At 35.6% G+C, this 19,072-nt stretch overlaps 2 protein-coding genes across 5 annotated transcripts in view; both read right to left on the reverse strand.

The window, feature by feature from the left end:
- LOC130916545 (outer dense fiber protein 3-like) overlaps nucleotides 1-3,329 on the reverse strand; it is a 30,669-nt gene extending 27,340 nt beyond the window's left edge. The window contains exons 1-3 of one of the 2 annotated variants that reach the window (XM_057837346.1): nucleotides 3,200-3,329; nucleotides 2,290-2,353; nucleotides 2,014-2,067 (exon numbers count right to left, since the gene is read on the reverse strand). The gene's annotated coding sequence lies outside the window, so the exon portion shown is untranslated. Of the gene's footprint in view, nucleotides 1-2,013; nucleotides 2,068-2,289; nucleotides 2,354-2,809; nucleotides 3,085-3,199 lie in introns of those variants that run through there. The other variant, XM_057837347.1, reaches the window with a different exon arrangement.
- Nucleotides 3,330-6,967: 3,638 nt separating this feature from the next.
- zgc:77752 (uncharacterized protein LOC393862 homolog) overlaps nucleotides 6,968-19,072 on the reverse strand; it is a 36,366-nt gene continuing 24,261 nt past the window's right edge. For all 3 annotated transcript variants that reach the window (XM_057837345.1, XM_057837342.1, XM_057837344.1), the window contains 4 exons: nucleotides 15,365-15,466; nucleotides 7,652-7,732; nucleotides 7,448-7,558; nucleotides 6,968-7,384 (listed from right to left, as the gene is read on the reverse strand). In XM_057837345.1, coding sequence (XP_057693328.1) covers nucleotides 7,262-7,384; nucleotides 7,448-7,558; nucleotides 7,652-7,732; nucleotides 15,365-15,466 — 417 coding nt within the window. In that variant the 3' untranslated portion in view covers nucleotides 6,968-7,261. The remainder of the gene's footprint in view (nucleotides 7,385-7,447; nucleotides 7,559-7,651; nucleotides 7,733-15,364; nucleotides 15,467-19,072) is intronic.

The following is a 19,072-nucleotide window of genomic DNA, read 5'->3' on the forward strand; positions in this document are numbered from 1 at the left end:
CAAATAAATTAACTCAGTGGCTGCCATTGCCAGCGCTACATGTCCAATCCATTTTTGACTGGGAGTCCAGGAAACTGACCTATCAGTCAAAATGGATTGGACGTCTAGCGCCGCAACAGCCAGTCCTTCCAGTTTAAGTAAATTGGACGTCTATCATTATCAATAGCAGGCAATTAGTTAATTTTGGATTATGTCCTTTTAATTTTAAGATGGGTCCTGTAAATTCATCTTTTTCCATTGACTTTTCAGGCATTCCTGTGCTACTTCCTGTTGATTTTGGGTCATTTCCAGGTTTCTTTCTGTTGATTTAGTGTCACTTTCTGTTATCTTTGGCTTACTTCCTTGTTAACTCATTGGCTGCCATTGACAGAGAGACAGCGAGAACCAAAAGTGGTATTTGCCATGCGGTAAAATGGATTTTGCTATGTATCATTTTTTTTTTTTGCCATTTGCTATTTTTTTTTGTATCAATGGTATGGACGTGTATAGCCGTCAATGGCATGGCCTTACTTGGGTGCCAGTTGATTGACAATGCGCTGTACAGTAAAGTTTATGTAAATTTGAATGTAAAATTAACATGAATGGAAAATTAGGACGTGCATAGCCGTCAATGGCATGGACGTGCATGGCCTGCAAAAATGCCATACACCCCAAATAAATGCCACATACCAAAAAAAATTTTTAAAAAATGCCACAAACCAAAATCAATTTTGCCACATACCAATAAAAAAATGCCACATGTCAAAATCCATTTTGTCCCACGGCAAACAAAATGCCACATGGCAAATAAAAAATGCCACAGGGCAAAAAAAATTGCCACATGGCAAAATCGATTTTGCCACATGCCAAAAAAATGCCACATGCCAAAAAAAAAAAAAAAAAGCCACATGGCAAAGAAAAAATGCCGCATGGCAAAATCCGTTTTTTCACATGGCAAAATCCATTTTGCTAAATGGCTAAAAAAAGAAAGCCAAATGGTAAAATCCATTTTGCCACATGGCTAAAAAAAAAAAAAAAAAAAAAAAAAAAAAAAAAAAAAAAAAAAGGCCAAATGGCAAAATCCATTTTGCCACATTGCAAAATGCCACACTGAAAAATCCATGTTGCCACATGGCAAAACAAAATGCGACATGGCAAAAAACATTTTGCCACACGGCAAAAAGAAAAAAGTCACATGGCAAAATCCATTTTGCCACATGGCAAAAAAAAAAAAAAAAAAAAAAAAAAAAAAGAAAAAAAAGGCCACATGGCAAAGAAAAAATGCCACATGGCAAAATCCATTTTGCCACATGGCTAAAAAAAAGCCAAATGGCAAAATCCATTTTGCCACATGGCAAAAAAAGAAAAAAAAAATGCCACATGGCAAAAAAAAAAAAAAAAAAATCCACATGGCAAAATCCATTTTGCCACATGGCTAAAAAAAAAAAAAAAATGCCACATGGCAAAAAAAAAAAAAAAAAAAAAAAAAAAAAAAAAAAAAAAATCCACATGGCAAAATCCGTTTTGCCACATGGCTAAAAAAAAAAAAAAAAAAAGCCAAATGGCAAAATCCATTTTGCCACATGGCAAAAAAAATGCCATATGGCAAAAAAAAAAAAAAAAAAAATCCACATGGCAAAAAAAAAAAAAATGCCATATTGAAAAATCCATGTTGCCACATGCCAAAAAAAATGCGACATGGCATAGAAAGAATGCCACATGGCAAAGAAAAAATGCCACATGGTGGTAGAAGATGCTAGAAGCTCTTGAAAATAAAGTTAAATATATAGGTATAAAAAATATAGAATATATTGAAAAAAAATAATTTGGGGGAATGAAAAAAATGAAAATTATGAATAAATGGATCCTTTTTATATTTATAGATTTAAAAAAACATTTTTCAAAATGTTATTTAGAATTTTCAATGTAAGACATAATCAACCTAATATACTGTAATTTATTTTGACCCCATGTTTGTAAATAAGAAATAAATGAAGAATTATTAGAGTGCATTCCCAAATGAAAAGAACAAACCTATTTAGCAAGAAGCATGAAGTGGACACTTCCTATCATGCACGTTTTTGGAACCTGGAGGAAAAAAACATAAGCATGCACTCAATGCAATCTCCACGAGGAAACTGTAAATGCTTCATAATATGTTAATAATCTCTAAAGCATTGCAACTCAAGCACGCCTGTTACTCAATAACAGCAAAAAATGTCTCCCAAGAAAAAATGATTATTGATGCAGTGATTTAAAAAAAAAAAAAAAGGATGAATTTCAAAAAAATGTAGCTGGGAAATATTTTACCTTTTGCAAATCCTAATCGTCATGTGAGTCTTCTTGTGATCCGGAAATCAGCGCGCTCATTGAACTACAACACAAATTGTTTAGAGCCGGTCAACTTCACTATGACAATGTTGCCAGGGAGATGGCTGGACATGCTGGATCCGTGTTGTGTTCAGTACCCAAGAATTGTGAAGGAACTTAAGAAACTTAGGGTTTAAGTAAGCATTTAAAATAATGGCAATATTTTATTCAAATTGTCTTGAATGCAACACTCTACAGCTTTCCAAACACCTAGCATTGCATTTATTTTCTTTACTGTGCTATGTTCATGACCCAAGAATCGTGAAGGAACTTGCGAAACAGCGTTTTGAGTATGCATTTAAAACAAGTTGTAATTTCCGAATTCCAAGTTCATTGAACACAACACTCTTCTACGGCGTTACGAACACGTTTCTATTCGTAACATAGCATTTCTTATGTGTTTTCGTGCATTTTCATCGAGTTATTGTTTTCACTACAATTTTTAAACCACACGACTGACCTGTCAAGACGGCCCTGGTCTTTGTTGCCGAAGTTTATCGCGTTGGACTAAAGTGCTATCCAGCATTTTAGCATACTGACGCCGCCGCTGTGTTCCGGATGGGAGATGACATAATTACAGCCTGAATGTGATGACGAGTCACCCGGCGGCTCATTTGTATTCGAATGGCGTGTGCGAGAAACACAGCACACAAGTGCTTATGCACTAAACGGTTGTGGTGATTTAATAGCGCGCGCGCACAGCCGACGCTGAGCTCAACTTGGTCGCTGACGTCATCAATGCGACTTGATCAAACGTCAAAGGTCGCACTTCGTACCAGAACGTGACCAAGACGGAATTTTGACAGGTAATTAATAGTCTTACCTGCGGTTTTTTCAGGTTAATACTCACCAATAACATTCATAGTTCACAATGTTGGGCAAACGTCCAAAACGTCTGTTAAATCAGTGCACAGTACCGAGTTGGTGTGTTTTGGCGGTACTTTAATGGTGCTGCCTTCACATGCTCTGGGAAAGATGATAATTATCACTTGCTAATTGGTAATTCAGCGTGTCCTGTTCATGTGCTTGTGTTGTTGTCGCAAAAAACGAAAAAAAAAAAAACAAAAAAAAACAAAGCGAACCTAAACGGCAAAACTGTTTTACACCCTTTTTCCCCTACAAGAAATGAATGCAACATCGAAACTGTAAGTTTTTGTTTGTTAATATTTTAGCAAACACGTGGTCAAGAAAGAATTTTATGAATGTGTACACTACTTTATTGTGTTGGCATAAAAAATAAAGTAAATAAAACTGCACATTGACGATAAATTTTCTTTAAAAACTTCTAGCTTATTCATAACTTCTTGTCCGCGCGCCACCATTTTGACATGTAAAATGTCCACCCATCTCGGGTGTCATCATCAAAATCCCAGTTCCACAGTACAAAATACGATTTGAGGGTGCATTCACATGCATTTACCATATTTACTAGACCACATGAAGGCAGCATTAGGTTACGAAGATGGCGCCCCATGATTGTTTATAGAGGTAGATATGTGTCTTTATTATTCAATCCGAAAAAAAGTTGCTTCAATCAAAATATTTATTTTCAATCGAAGAAAAAGTCACTTCAATCAAAAAAATGTGTTTGAATGCAAAAATAAATTTGAAACTCAAAAAAATGTATTTGAAAACTATTTTTCGTTGAAAAAAAAATGTTTTCTTTGATTTAAGTGATTTTTCTTTTGAAAATATATATATTTTTTTGTTTGAAGCAACTTATTTTTTGATTGAATAATAAAGAAACAAATGTCCTAGCCAAAATGTGGTCCAAACGCAAAATTACATTACTTCAATCAAAAAAGTTGTTTCAATCAAAAAAAAAAAAAAACTTAAATTAAAAAAAAAAAAAAAAATTCAATCCAAAAAAAAAAAGTTATCAAATACATTTTTTTGAGTTTCAAATTTATTTTTAAACATTTTTTTTAATTGAAAATATATATTTTGATTGAAGCAACTTTATTTTGGATTGAATAATAAAGACACAAATCTACCACCATAATTGTTAGCAAGTTAAAACTGCATCGAAACCAAGCTAATCTCCAGAAGCTAACGTTTTTAATTTTTGTAGTTACTTATTTTAACTACTGGACTCCAAACAGTTTAGGTAAATTATTATTTTTTGAGTGAGGAACTTATCAGTGGACAACTTCCAAATGTTAGCACATGGTAATATTAAAATTTCCATGATGAAAACCATGAAATAAACTTTCCAATGTCACCAATATAAATTTGACAGTTTAGAAAATGGTAAATTGATAGTTTGGGGCCAAATAATGTGCTTTGTATCATTGCAAAAAAAAAAACAAAAAAAAAACACCAATCAAAGCAGTGAGTAAGAAACTTTTAAATCAGTGCATAGTACCGAGTTGGTGTGTTTTGGCAGTACTACATGGTGCTGCCTTCACATGCTCTGGGAAAGATGAAACTTACCACTTGCTAATTGGTAATTACAAATACGTCCTGTTCATGTGCTCTTGTTGTCGCAGTAAAAAAAAAAAAACATAGCAAACAAGTACTTTATTTTGATTTGTTGCGTGGGCAAAACTTTTTAATTTTTTAGACCTATTTATTTATTTACTTCAACAGGAAGAACATGTATAATAGTGCTGCAACGATTAATTGAGTAACTCAAGTAATTCGATTAGAAAAAAGCTTAGAATCAAATTTTGCTGCTTCGAGTATTCATTTAAATGGGAGTGGCGTTGTAATCGTTTGTTTTGAAAGTGTAAGCATTTAGTTTAATATATTTGGGTGGATACACTGCACTCTAGTGGCTACAGTGAATATGACATGACTCATGTGACATGGCTGAATCCAGTTGCTCCCTGTTTAGACCAATATAAAGTTGTAAGTTTTTGTTTGAGCTAATATTTTATATGCATTGGTATTTTAGTTTAGAGAAATATTTAACTGTTTTGTGGGAATATGAGTTTGAACGGTTTGTTAAGAGCATTGTAGAAAAAAAAAAAAAACATTTTACAGCATTTAAGCTAGCGGAGTTTTGCTATGTAAGTCAGCCAATTGTTCTTTTGTTGTACTTAGATCCTTATTTATTTTTTTATACTATTTGAGGCTAAGCTCATGTACAATATTTTAATTTATTTTTAAATGAAAGTGCAATTATGCATTGTTTGAAGAACCATTTTACATCCACTAAAATACATTCTGCAAGGCATTAAAAATTCTTAATTCCGATTACTCGATTATCCGAACTAACTTGTTGAAATTAGTGCTGCAACGATTAATCGATTAACTCGAGTATTCGATTAAAAAAAAAAAATTCGAATGAAATGTTATTGCTTCGAGTATTCGTTTAATTAAAGTGGCGTTGTAATGGTTTATTTTGAAAGTGTTTGCATTTAGTTTTATTGATTAGAGTGGATACACTGCCCTCTGGTCTGCCTCATTTCACATGGCTGAATCCAACTGCTCCCGGTTAAGACCAACGTAAGCTAATTTTTTGTTTGAGCTAATGTTTTTTATGCATTCATAATGTAGTTTATAGTCATATTTGGCCGTTTTTTGTGGGATTATGTGTCTGAACCATTTGTTAAGAACATTGTAAAAAAAAAAAAAAAAAAAAAAAAGTTGGCATTTTATAGCATTTAAGCTAGCGAACCTTTGCTATGTAAGTTAGCCCCTCATTGTTTTTTTTTTTTTTTTTTTTTGTATACCGTTTGAGGCTCAGCTCAGGAATTTTAATTTTTCATGTTCCTTATCCGATTACTCGATTATTCGAACTAAATAGTTCATCGATTAATCGACTACTAAAATAATTGATAGCTGCAGCCCTAGTTGAAATATTAATCGACCACTAAAATAATCGATAACTGCAGCCCTAATGTATAAATTAGGGCTGTCAAACGATTAAAATTTTTAATCGAGTTAATTAAAGCTTAAAAATTAATTAATCGTAATTAATCGCAATTAATCGCAATTCAAACCATCTATAAAATATGCCATATTTTTCTGTAAATTATTGTTGGAATGGAAAGATAAGACACAAGATGGATATATACATTCAACATACGGTACATAAGGACTATTTGTTTATTATAAAAAATAAATCAACAAGATGGCATCAACATTATTAACATTCTGTTAAAGCGATCCATGGATAGAAAGACTTGTAGTTCTTAATAGAAAAATGTTGTATAAGTTAGAGAAATTTTATATTAAAACCCCTCTTCATGTTTTCGTTTTGATAAAATTTGTAAAATTTTCAATCAAAAAATAAACTAGTAGCCCGCCATTGTTGATGTCAATAATTACTTACACAATGCTCATGGATGCCTATAAAATCAGTCGCACCCAAGCGCCAGCAGAGGGCGGCAAAACTCCATAAAACACAACAAGTGAGCGTTTCAATGTGTACTGTCATTTCAAACTCTGCGTCAAATATTTTAACGTGATTAATTTAAAAAATTAATTAATGCCCGTTAACGCGATAATTTTGACAGCCCTAGTATAAATATTAATTGGATCAATAGGATACCTCCAGATATGATAACAATATGGCGAGACAAAATAAATTAATACATGTGTCAGGGAATCAATCAACAATATTCTATGATACAAATATTACACAGAAATTGGTAAATGGAAGAATAAACAATGTTTATTTTTATTATTTTTGCACTGTGACAACAACACTGTGATTGCAACATTCTTGTAAGCAAATGAGTATCTTCACATATTGACTGCCATTGACAACGAGAGACGTCCAATTCATTTTGACTCGTAGGGGGCGAATGAACGAATGTTCAAAATGAGTTTGACATCCCTGTTCTAGCGTAACATTTTGATCTGGTGGGCACAATGACTTGTGCTTGTTTTAAAACAGTGTATTCATATAAGAAAATCTCAAACCAATGCTAACAGTAAGCTATTATTTAACAGTGTTAATGATTCAAAGTGTCGTGTCCCAACTGCAGGCCCTCCGGATGCAAGTGCTGTTGCGGGATGTGTCTCTCAAATGGGTCCTCAGGATATTTGCCAAACTTGCAAGGCTTTCCACGTCCTCCTGAGGCCGCTGTTGAGTCATAAAGGCAAATGTTGGCATTCTTACCTCGCTGGACGGTATTTATTCTGTTACCTTTGTCAGTGCTCTTATCAGCCGTCGCAGGATTGCTTCTTCTCTGTGTGGACACAGACTGGTCACTGAGTTTACGCAGCTCAACAGACAATAGATGGTGTGCCTCTGTGACTGAAAGGACATTAGGATTAGCCCTAGTAGCAATAGAAATTGTCGGATTTGAAAATGACAACTCAGCATTTGAATATCAAGATGTTCGTATACCTTCTTGAGCACTGCAAGTGGTTTCTTGTTGCTTCCAGCACAACTCAACCTGACGAGATCTTCCGCTCCAAGAACGGGTTCCTGTGTAAAGATTAGTGTTGCACAGATAACATTTGTTGAGCAAATAGAGATTTTAAGCTTTCCATATCACACATGCATAGGCGGATCTACTATTCAGGCAAAGTAGACGATCGCCTTAGGCCCCCAACCAGTAGGGGGGCCCCAACCAGCTGCCCTTGCCCCAACGAGCAACGGCTTGGGCCACCGGAGACAGCAGCACCCCCAACTATTCGTCATGTGTAATTATGTCAGCATACCAAACTAGGGCTGCAGCTATCGAATATTTTAGTAATCGAGTAATCGACTGAAAATTCTATCGATTAATCGAGTAATCGGATAAAACAAATATATTTTTTGGTGAAGAGCAATTATAAATATACATGAGAAAACAAGACATTTCATCTAATCTTGAACCATTTTCAGTCAATCAATGTCTTTATTTTCGATGTACATTGTTGAAAACAGCCAACAATTGCATCTCAGATGTAACTAGAATTTAAAAAAAGACAAATTCACTGCTTTCACTCAAAAAACCTTTAGATCTTATTAAATATATATATATATTTATACCTAAAAATGCCATTACGCTTGATAACACACATCACTTAAAAGTTAGGATTTTTTCCCACTTGTTTCAATTGAATTTCTATTTGTGTCAAGCCATTTTTAAGTTCTAGTTAAGTTTTACGCTACTCTAAACTGTAAGTCCTGATAGGATTTTGTGTTTTTGCAGTGTTCAAGATAAATGTATGATACAGGCTGTATTGGAGCACATTAGGGACCAGTGCTACTTGGTGTTTTATCCAGCAATGACTACTAAGCTAAAATTGATAGTTAGCATTATTGAATTTTATTATTTACACCCTTATCACTCCACAAAGCTATGTTATGTTAAAGCCTGTATGTAAGACACGTTAGCCACGCATCGAAAGTGGTCATAATTAATAGAAACCTAGCCCTCCGCAGGGCTAACGTTACGTGAGCTAGTGACTCAGACAGTAACGTTAATCTTATTTTTTAGCGCTTAGCGCTCTACTGCTTTAAGATGGCCGCTGTTTATTAACGCTGCCCAGACGCGGCCGAGTCTATCACATTGCATCTAGTTCAACATACATGTGATCTCTATGAGACTCCTCAGATGCTACCTGCTACCAACTTAACATCATGCGGGCTAGTTTTTAGCAACGTCGGCGTAGTTTGGAGCGGCTGTTGGCTGCGGAAATGTTTTTTATATTTTTTTATTGCTTCTTCCTCTACGCACGTGACGTCAGCGCGTTGTCCCGCATTAAAAGTAGTCTGAGCGAAACGTGATGCTTAGAGCTGTCAAATTAAACGATTACTCGAGGTGAAAAAAATTACTCGGATCAGTTTTTAAACTCGAGTTACTCGAGTTGCTCGAGTATTCGTTTCAGCTCTATACCAAAAAAACAAATAACAAAACAAAAAGGAAAGCTATTTGAATGTAGACATGTGCCGGTTACTGGTTTCACGGTTTACCGTGGTGTGAAAACGTCGCGGTTTCAAAACCACTAAAATTTTACGTCATACCTTAGTACGGTATTCGCTATTTTTCATGTGCCAAAATGCAGCCGAAGTGGCTTGGTGCGGCACCGCTCACCCCTTCCCGTTTGTTGCCGTGAGTGTCGCTAAACAGCCAGCAAACCCAAAAACAAATCCTCCAAACACAAGGCGTACTTTTCTTCAATTTATTGAGCTCTCAAATCGTGGTGAAATATACAAATAAATACATTTAAAACGCTGTACAATTGTATTTTTCCACGTGTGATTAGGTTCAACAGGATAGCAGTAGCTCCATTAAAAAGTTCGCCAAAAACAAAACACACATTTTCCTTTCAAATTCAATATACAAACTAACTAAAACTTACAAAGACGAATGTTAGCCTAGGCTAAACTGGGAGAGCAGCTTCTTTTATGTCTCACAGCCGCTGAGTGAGAGAAAAGCTTGAATGCAGGGGGGAAAGAAAAAGAATCGCGTCAAAGATCGCTAATTGAGAGATGAGGTCTCACTCCTCACTTTTTTTTTATTTTTATTTTTTTTAGATGAAACCTTTCCTCAACAATATTTCCATTTTAACTAATTTATAAAACTAACTTATACATTTTTAACTAACTTATTAACTTATGAATTCTTTGTTCTTTTTAACACAAAGGCATGGATGGCATCATGTAGACTAGAGTTGACACAGTGGCTGAAAAGGGCGAAACTTCACTTGAGCTTCCCCCCTCAAAAAAAAGTCATACAGTATATATTTTTAATTTTATTTAGAAGTGTTTTTACTTTTTATAGCAATTATTTTGTTCTTACTCTAATATTGAGCAACTTGAGCTGTGGCTGTGGGTATAGTCTAGGTTCTATTTATTTTAATTTGATATAATATTTGTTATTTTTTGTTAATTTATTTATTTTCACATTATATTCATGTTCCAATTTGCAAATATGTTTTGAAAAAAATCCTGTTCAATGGATTTTTTTTTTTTAAACCCATATATCTCAAAATTTTGGAGCTATAATTGCAATACCGTGATACCGTGAAACCGCGGTATTTTTGCTCACGGTTATCGTACCGTGAAAGTCTCATACCGGCACATGCCTATTTGAATGCTGCATTTATATTACCCCCCCCCCCACACACACACACACGCACACGCACTACAATGGACTGTTCCACGACGACGGACTGAGTATCAGTCGCTTAGCTTCATTTAGCGCCGTTTAGCATCGCTTAGCTCCGCTTAGCCTTATCGTTAGCTTCACTTAGGTCTCCCCCGGTTTTCACGCCACTTAGCTCACTATTTTTACAGCTCACTTGCTACTTTGCATGTCGGCTATCGTTTATGTCAAACACATGAGCGAACGTGCTTTCCAGAAGAGCCAAAGTGCAGTGAGGGAGAAGTTGAGAACAGGCCTCTAATGCCTCTTTTAACTTTCTTCTACTTCTTCACACCGAACATAAAATACACGACAGCACACCCTGTGGCGAAACAATGTAGTACAGTTCCAATCAGTCATACAATAACACTCAACAGCTGGTTAACAGCAAAAGCACGTCATGTTTGTCAGATAAATAATGATTTCTGGAGTTAATCCCACATACTTCAGAATTATTATAATATGTTGAGTAAATACTACATAATACAGATTTTAGACTAAGAATAGCTTTCAAATGACACTCTTCATGACAAATATGATTGGTAATGAATAATTATTATACTATTACATATAGTAGTCTACTATAATAATATTGCTTGAATTTTTTTCAAGAATTGTTTTGAATAATGTTGGAAAGGCAAAGTCAGTGTTCTGAATCTGTTTACTTTCCATTCTTTTGCACTAGTAAATGCTATTAGCATTCAACCTCATTGTTTATTTGTGATTAATTATTGTTATTTACATGATTTTTTTTGTACTTTAATAACGAATGTAAGTGTTCCAAAATAGTTTTGGGAATTAATAAGCATCAACAAAAATTTCATTGCCAAATTAGTAAAAAAAAGAAAATTATTAGATTAGTTGATTGATCGTAAAACTAGTCGGCTGACTAATCAGGAGAAAATTTGTCGTTTAGGACAGCCCTAGTGTACCGGAACATATTTCCTCCACACCTTTCTCACTTTTTTAACCCCTGACACATGAAGAGGGCCCCTGGATATGTTCGCCTTAGGCCCAAAATTGCCAAGTTCGCCACTGCACACATGCATATAGGACAATTTTGAAATTTGGCCAAATTCGGGGTCTCAGACCGGAACTTCAAGCCACTTGAGTGTTTTCTGACATATTTATAGTAGAGATGTCTCGATCGATCGGGACGCCGATCGATTTTTAAAAAATTAAATCGTTTTCTAATTGTATTTAACTAGGGCTGCAGCTATTTTAGTAATCGAGTAATCGACTGAAAATTCTATCAATTAATCGAGTAATCGGATAAAACATATATTTTTAGGTGAAGAGCAATTATAAATATACATGAGAAAACAAGACATTTCATCTAATCTTGAACCATTTTCAGTCAATCAATGTCTTTATTTTCGATGTATATTGTTGAAAACAGCCAACAATTGCATCTCAGATGTAACTAGAATTAAAAAAAAAAAAAAAAAGACTAATTCACTGCTTTCACTCAAAAAACTTTTAGATCTTATTAAAAATAAATAAATAAATAAATAAAAAAATTAAAAAATATATATATGTGTGTATATATATATATATATATATATACAGGGGTGCACATATTTTTTTTGCCCAGGTACTCAGAGGAGGACCTGGAGATGTGACTTGGTCCTCATTGAGCTTGAGAGCCGACCCGCCTGATGCGATAAAATTATGACAAGCTTTACTTAGAGCCAATTAACTTCAATTAATTATATTAACAATTAATGCTGGATTAACATCAACTGGCACAACATAATTGCCATTACTTTGAAGTGAAATGTAAAGAAATAAAAAGCACCAATTCCAAATAAAGGGCATTATGCGGCTCCCACATTAACTCCAAGCCTTTTTAAAAGTGGGATGTCCTCCTCATAAGACCTCATTGAACGTGCATGTTTAGCTTTGTAAAATTCGAGCAAAAACACATTTGTCAGTGCATGTCGCTGTTCATTACCTTTATTCCGTCACCTGTCCATAGGGCGAGTGGGGTCCTGTTTGACATCGATAGTTTGCTTAATTGCCACATGCTCTGTTTTTTTCGTGCTTTTCAAAGTTTGGATGGCTGAAATTCTTTGACCCGACATAAATTGCGCTGCTCTTATCGGCGACATTGGGATTCTCACGGCACATTTTGTACCGCATTTCCATGCGAGCATCATTTGCTTCTTAGCCATGATACCTCTTGTAGCCACTTTTCAGCAAAAGTCCTTTTTTTCGGTAGCTCCGGTGACGTCGCTGTCGTCTGTCTGTCTTTTGACGGGGATGGAGGAACACGGAAGTAATTACTCAGTGTGGCCTGCCTCTTGGACATTTTGAGAAGTTATTTTCTCGTGTCCTCCGCAAATACAGTGGTCAGCCATCGGTACGCAAAAGCGTATGGAACCTGTTGAGGGCCAGCGCGTTTGTGTACTTCCAGTACGCATGCGCGCATGCGGACCACTTATGTGCACCCCTGTATATATATCTTACCTAAAAATGCCGTTACGCTTGATAACACACATCACTTAAAAGTTAGGATTTTTTCCCACATGTTTCAATTGAATTTCTCTTTGTGTCAAGCCATTTTTAAGTTCTAGTTAAGTTATAAGTTAGTCTAAACTGTAAGTCCTGATCGGATTTTGAGTTTTTGCAGTGTTCAAAATAAATGTATGATACAGGCTGTATTGGAGCACATTAGGGACCAGTGCGACTTGGTGTTTTATCCAGCAATGACTACTGAGCTAAAATTGATAGTTAGCATGATTAAGTTTTTATTTTACACCCTCATCACTCCACAATGCTATGTTATGTTAAAGCCTGTATGTAAGACACGTTAGCCACGCATCGACAGTCGTCATAATTAATTGAAACTTAGCCCTCCGCAGGGCTAACGTTACGTGAGCTAATAGCGACAGTAACGTTAATCTTATTTATTAGCGCTTAGCGCTCCTTATTAGCACTTAGCGCTCTACTGCTTTAAGATGGCGGCTGTTTACTAACGCTGCCCCGACGCGGCCGAGTCTGTCATTTCGCATCTAGTTCAACATACATGTGATCTCTATGAGACGCATCAGACGCTACCTGTGCCAACGTAGCATCGTGCGGGCTAGTATTTAGCAACGTCGGCGCGGTTTGTGGCGGCTGTCGGCTGCAGTAAGTTTTTTTTTTTTCCTTCTTCCTCTCCGCACGTGACAGCGAGTTGTCCCGCATTAAAAGTAGTCTGTGCAAAACGTGATGCTTGGAGCTGTCAAAATAAACGATTACTCGAGGTGAATAAAATTACTCGGATCAGTTTTTAAGCTCGAGTAATCGTTTCAGCTCTATATTTAACGTTACCGACAACATGTCTTACACTCATCCAGAGTCTTTAGTTTTGGCTTAAAGTGGGGCTGTCAAATTTATCGCGTCAACGGCGGTAATAACATTAAAATATTTAACGCAATTAACGCATGCGCTGCACTACCCACTCACGCATTGTCGCGTTCAATCTATAATGGCACTGTATTATGTATACATAGAACTAATAGGCAACGTAAAATGAGTAGAAAGAATTTTGGCAGACTTTGAAGCCTTTTTTTAATTGGCTAAAGCCTTACAATCCCTCTGTCAAAGATCAGAAATATCGTGGGAAGCAATGTGGGGAAGAAAGGTAGTAGTTGATCTTTTTCTTGACATCCTATTTTATTTCCAAACGCTGAGAAGATATATCAATTGGTACCATTACGCACAGTCATGGTTGCACTTCCCAACATGCATTTGGGCAGAAGTTAAATGGCTGAATTATCATTTACTGAAAGCTCATAAAAATCCACTAGATGGCAATATTTAGTCACAATATACAAAGTCACATTTGTCCTTTAAGAATTACAAGTCTTTCTATCCGTGGATCCCTCTCACAGAAAGAATGTTAATAATGTAAATGCCGTCTTGAGGATTTATTGTCATAATAAACAAATACAGTACTTATGTACTGTATGTTGAATGTATATATTCGTCTGAGTTTTATTCATTTTTTTCTTAATGCATTGCCAAAATATATATGATCGGGAAAAATTATCGGGAATGATTGGAATTGAATCGGGAGCAAAAAAAAAAAAAAAGCAATCGGATCGGGAAATATCGAGATCGGCAGATACTCAAACTAAAACGATCGGCATCGGATCGGGAGTAAAAAAACATGATCGGAACAACCCTAATAATTGTTTTTCAAACAGCACATATTGCGGTGCATCTGCATGTAATTTTTTAGGGGCAGTTTACATGGCGACTCTGCGACACAAAGATGCAATGACTGAGTAGCGGACTCGCCTCGCGTGCATATGGTGTCGGCGAAGACGAAAAATTCTGACTCCTGCCTCCAAAGTGGAAGAATCTGATTGCGGGGGATTGAGGGGGGCTTCCTCAGCATGCATATCAAAGGCTCCCCATTAAAAACAGCAAATATGGCGGAATGTCGGCTTTGATTTACTGTTTTGATAATCAATAATAATCGATAATGTTTTGATAAAAAATAATAATATGTTGAATGTTTTCATTTTTGTGCCTTTTTGAACAAAAGAAAAATGCCATTGCTTTGAGTGGGCGTGAATATTTTTTTCGGGCCGAGGGAGCTTGGTGGGGTCAAAGTGCATCATTCTCTGTCGCCCTGTAAATCTGCACTGCCCTCTAGGGCCTGGCATGAATACTACATCGTTTTCATGCGGAATTGTGACATTGTTCGAATGGAGACGCAAATGCAAATTTGACACTTTTCGTATTCTCGGAGAATCACCATGTAAACGGCCCCTTATTATTCCTTGCTACCGATGATGTCATTTTAAAGTATTACTAGTTTGGATGAATTGTAAATGTTTCCTAACTTGCGTTTTACTGTAAAGTGACATGCTAGTGCAACAAACACTTGCACTTATTCTACAGTGCTGGACAGAAAAACATGAGAAAAACACTTTGAAAAAGGCTCAGTATTGATTTATAAGCTTGTGAGTTGAAATCTGTTGACTGACTTTTAGCTTCTCTAACCAGGTCCACAGCAGACACGTAAGAACCCGAGGATCCGACTCGGTCACCACAAGAGCCCAGCCACATTCGCTGCTGTTCAGCTCCTCCTGATGGGAAAGCAAAGGTTAGGGTAGAGTAACCGAAAGTTTGACTCAAGTAGAGGAGTGTACTTCAAAATATGATTACGCAAGTACTAGTAGTCATCCAAAAACTGCTAAATACACTATACTTCTGAACTAAATTATGAATGCATCAACATTTTAGCTTAAACAACTTACAACCTTATGTTGGTCTTAACAGGGAGCAGCTGGATCCAGCCATGTTAAATGAGTAATGCCATATTTACTGTTGCGTATCCACCCAAATGAATAAAACTAAATGCAAACACTTTCAAAACAAACCATTACAACACCACTGTAAGTAAACGAATCCTCGAAGCAGCAAAATTTGATTCGAAGCTTTTTTCTAGTGTTGCACCGATACCATTTTTTGGCCCTACCGATACCATTTTTTGGCCCTGATATGATACCTGGCTGTGCAGTATCGTCCGATATCGATACCACTTTGTTTGAAATATATATACGTATATATATATATATTAGGGCTGTCAAAATTATCGCGTTAACGGGCGTTAATTAATTTTTTTAATCAATCACGTTAAAATATTTGACGCAATTAACGCACTAGGCCCGCTCAGACAGATTTAAATGTCAGTACAGTGAAAGGCCAACTTGTTAATTGTGTTTTATGGAGTTTTTCCGCCCTCTGCTGGCGCTTGGGTGTGACTTGCATATGTTATGTGGCGTAATGTCGCCCTCTGCTGGCGATTTAGTGCAGCTGATTATTTGGGTTTCGGCGCGCTTTTTTGACGTGATTATATGTCGACGCGAACTCACACTAATAGACAGTGCTATTCAGACCAGCTAACGTCCGCATCCAGTATTCAGTGCCAGTTCTCATAGCCCCATCACACTGTTTGTGTCTAATACATGCATCGCTTGTGAGTTATATTCCTCCTTTGTTTATATTCATGAGCATTAGATAGTTATTGATGATGTGTATTGAATTTGTTCACATATATGGTGAAATGCAGTTACATTGTTAGATGCTTGTGAGCTAATTGGCTAGTGCTACTGCTCAAATGGATACGTATGTGTACATTTTATGTTATTTTGTGATTTATGCAAGTTATTGACACATTGCCTTGTTATTTTCAGTTTTACAAAAATACAAGAAACGTGCTCCTGTCAAAAAGAGATGACTTCAGTAAAACCCATGCTACTTTGCCACACCGTCTGATTTCTTTTTGGAACTTAAGTTCGCTATCTGTCAATTTGTGTACTCACACACATTGAGGACAGAATAGGGCTACTAGTTTATTTTTTGATTGAAAATTTTACAAATTTTATTAAAACGAAAACATTAAGAGGCATTTTAATATAACATTTCTATAACTTGTACTAATATTCATCTTTTAAGAACTACAAGTCTTTCTATCTATGGATCACTTTAACAGAATGTTAATAATGTTAATGCCATCTTGTTGATTTATTGTTATAAAAAACAAATACAGTCCTTATGTACCGTATGTTGAATGTATATCTCCATCTTGTCTTATCTTTCCATTCCAACAATAATTTACAGAAAAATATGGCATATTTTATAGATGGTTTGAATTGCGATTAATTGCGATTAATTACGATTAATTAATTTTTAAGCTGTAATTAACTCGATTAAAAATTTTAATCGTTTGACAGCCCTAACATATATATATATTAGGGCTGTCAAAATTATCGCGTTAACGCGCGGTAATTAATTTTTTTTATTAATCACGTTAAAATATTTGACGCAATTAACGCACATGTCCCGCTCAGAAAGTATTCTGCCTTTTAGTAAGTTTTACAGCAAGACATTTTGTGCTGTCCAACAGCGAACTCTTGTGGTCGCTTTGCGACATGGTTTATTGTTTTCTTTCCAGTTCATTATGGCTGCACGATGTCTCGGGCTGATAATGTTGTGCTTATATGATCCTTGGACAAGATTTGTCCGTAAGTATGGTTGTTGTAAAGAATGTACATATTATGTTAGTAAGCGAAATGTTATATTTTTTGTATTAGACGCTTTTTGTTTATGTTTAGTGAACCTGTATAGCGTGCTAAGCTAACGTTGTTGCTAATGCAATGCTTGTGTACTTTTTTTTTGGTAGTTTTACGACGGTCTAAAGAGGACAATGGTTTGAGGCCATTTTTTTAATAAATCAGATGAAAAAGGAAGAAGTCTAATTATTAAGGCGTCGTTCACTAGCTGTCTAGCTTTGGCAAAAGTAGACGCTTCGGAGTGAGGACAGCATAGACAGATTTAAATGACAGTAGAGTGAAATGCCCACTACAGTCCTTTTGTACTGTATGTTGAATGTATATATCCATCTTGTGTCTTATCTTTCCATTCCAACAATTTATTTTACAGAATATATATATAATTTACAGAAAAATATGGCATATTTTATAGATGGTTTGAATTGCGATTAATTGCGATTAATTACGATTAATTAATTTTTAAGCTGTAATTAACTCGATTAAAAATTTTAATCGTTTGACAGCCCTAATATATATGTTAGAGGTGCACCCGATAATAGGAATTAGGACGTCATCCCAATAACTCCGATAACATAATATATTATCGGCCCTATTATTAATATTTTTGGCACGGTGTCGGATTGGGATTTGTGTGTTTGTTTCCACTCCTGTTTTTCCAGTAAGTTTTGTCACTGTCTTTGTTTTGTTTATAATAATGTTCATGTCATCATGAAAATTCTGGTTTGGTCAAAGGCAAATCTAAGCTGAATCAACCGCTAGTATTTTTGACCTAGAGGTGTTTAAAAACTCATTGAAAAATTATATATATATATAATCGGTTGTTGTATCGGTATTGGCTTTGAGGAGCAGGAAGTTATCAATATCAAGAAATTGATATCGTGCACCCCTAATATGTATATATATGTATATATATATATATATATATATATATATATATATATATATATATATATATATATATGCATATATGTATATATACATATATATGTATATGTATGTATACATATATATGTATATATACATATACTAAGCCTGAACGATATATCGTTTAAACATCGCCATCGCGATGTGCGTGTGCGCGATAGTCCCATCGCGAGCACGTGCGCTAGTTTTTCTTTTTTTTTATCCACATACGCCTCACTTTCTGGTCTGCGCACAGCCTCCTACCGTCCCTCTCCCAGCCTTCTGATCCTCTCAGTCACTGCGGCACAACGATGGCTTTGATCTGGCCAAAGAAGCAGACTTCACACGGGCATCTGTCAATCATCGTTTAACTTGTTAAACAGTTGCAAGGAAGCCGCACTGGAATGAATGTGTGTACTGTGGGGACGTTGGAGACATTTAAATGCCAGAAGTGATCATGAGGAGTTTGAAATTTCTACATGTCACTTCCACGGTCACAGCTAAAGTAGATAAACAGAAGCATTTAATAAAGCCAAGCATTTATCTGCTACAGTACTTTATTCTTGTTCAAAAATGATTTGGTTGGACAGTTATGTTTAAAACTTATCATAATTATGACATTTGAAGTGCTTAAAAACCATTTATTTATATACATTTTTTAAATCACTTTGGGGGGGAAAGTGAGAAAAAAAACATGTCTTATATGTATCTCTT

Source organism: Corythoichthys intestinalis, chromosome 5, assembly GCF_030265065.1.
Source record: "Corythoichthys intestinalis isolate RoL2023-P3 chromosome 5, ASM3026506v1, whole genome shotgun sequence".
In the NCBI taxonomy this organism is placed as follows: domain Eukaryota; kingdom Metazoa; phylum Chordata; class Actinopteri; order Syngnathiformes; family Syngnathidae; genus Corythoichthys; species Corythoichthys intestinalis.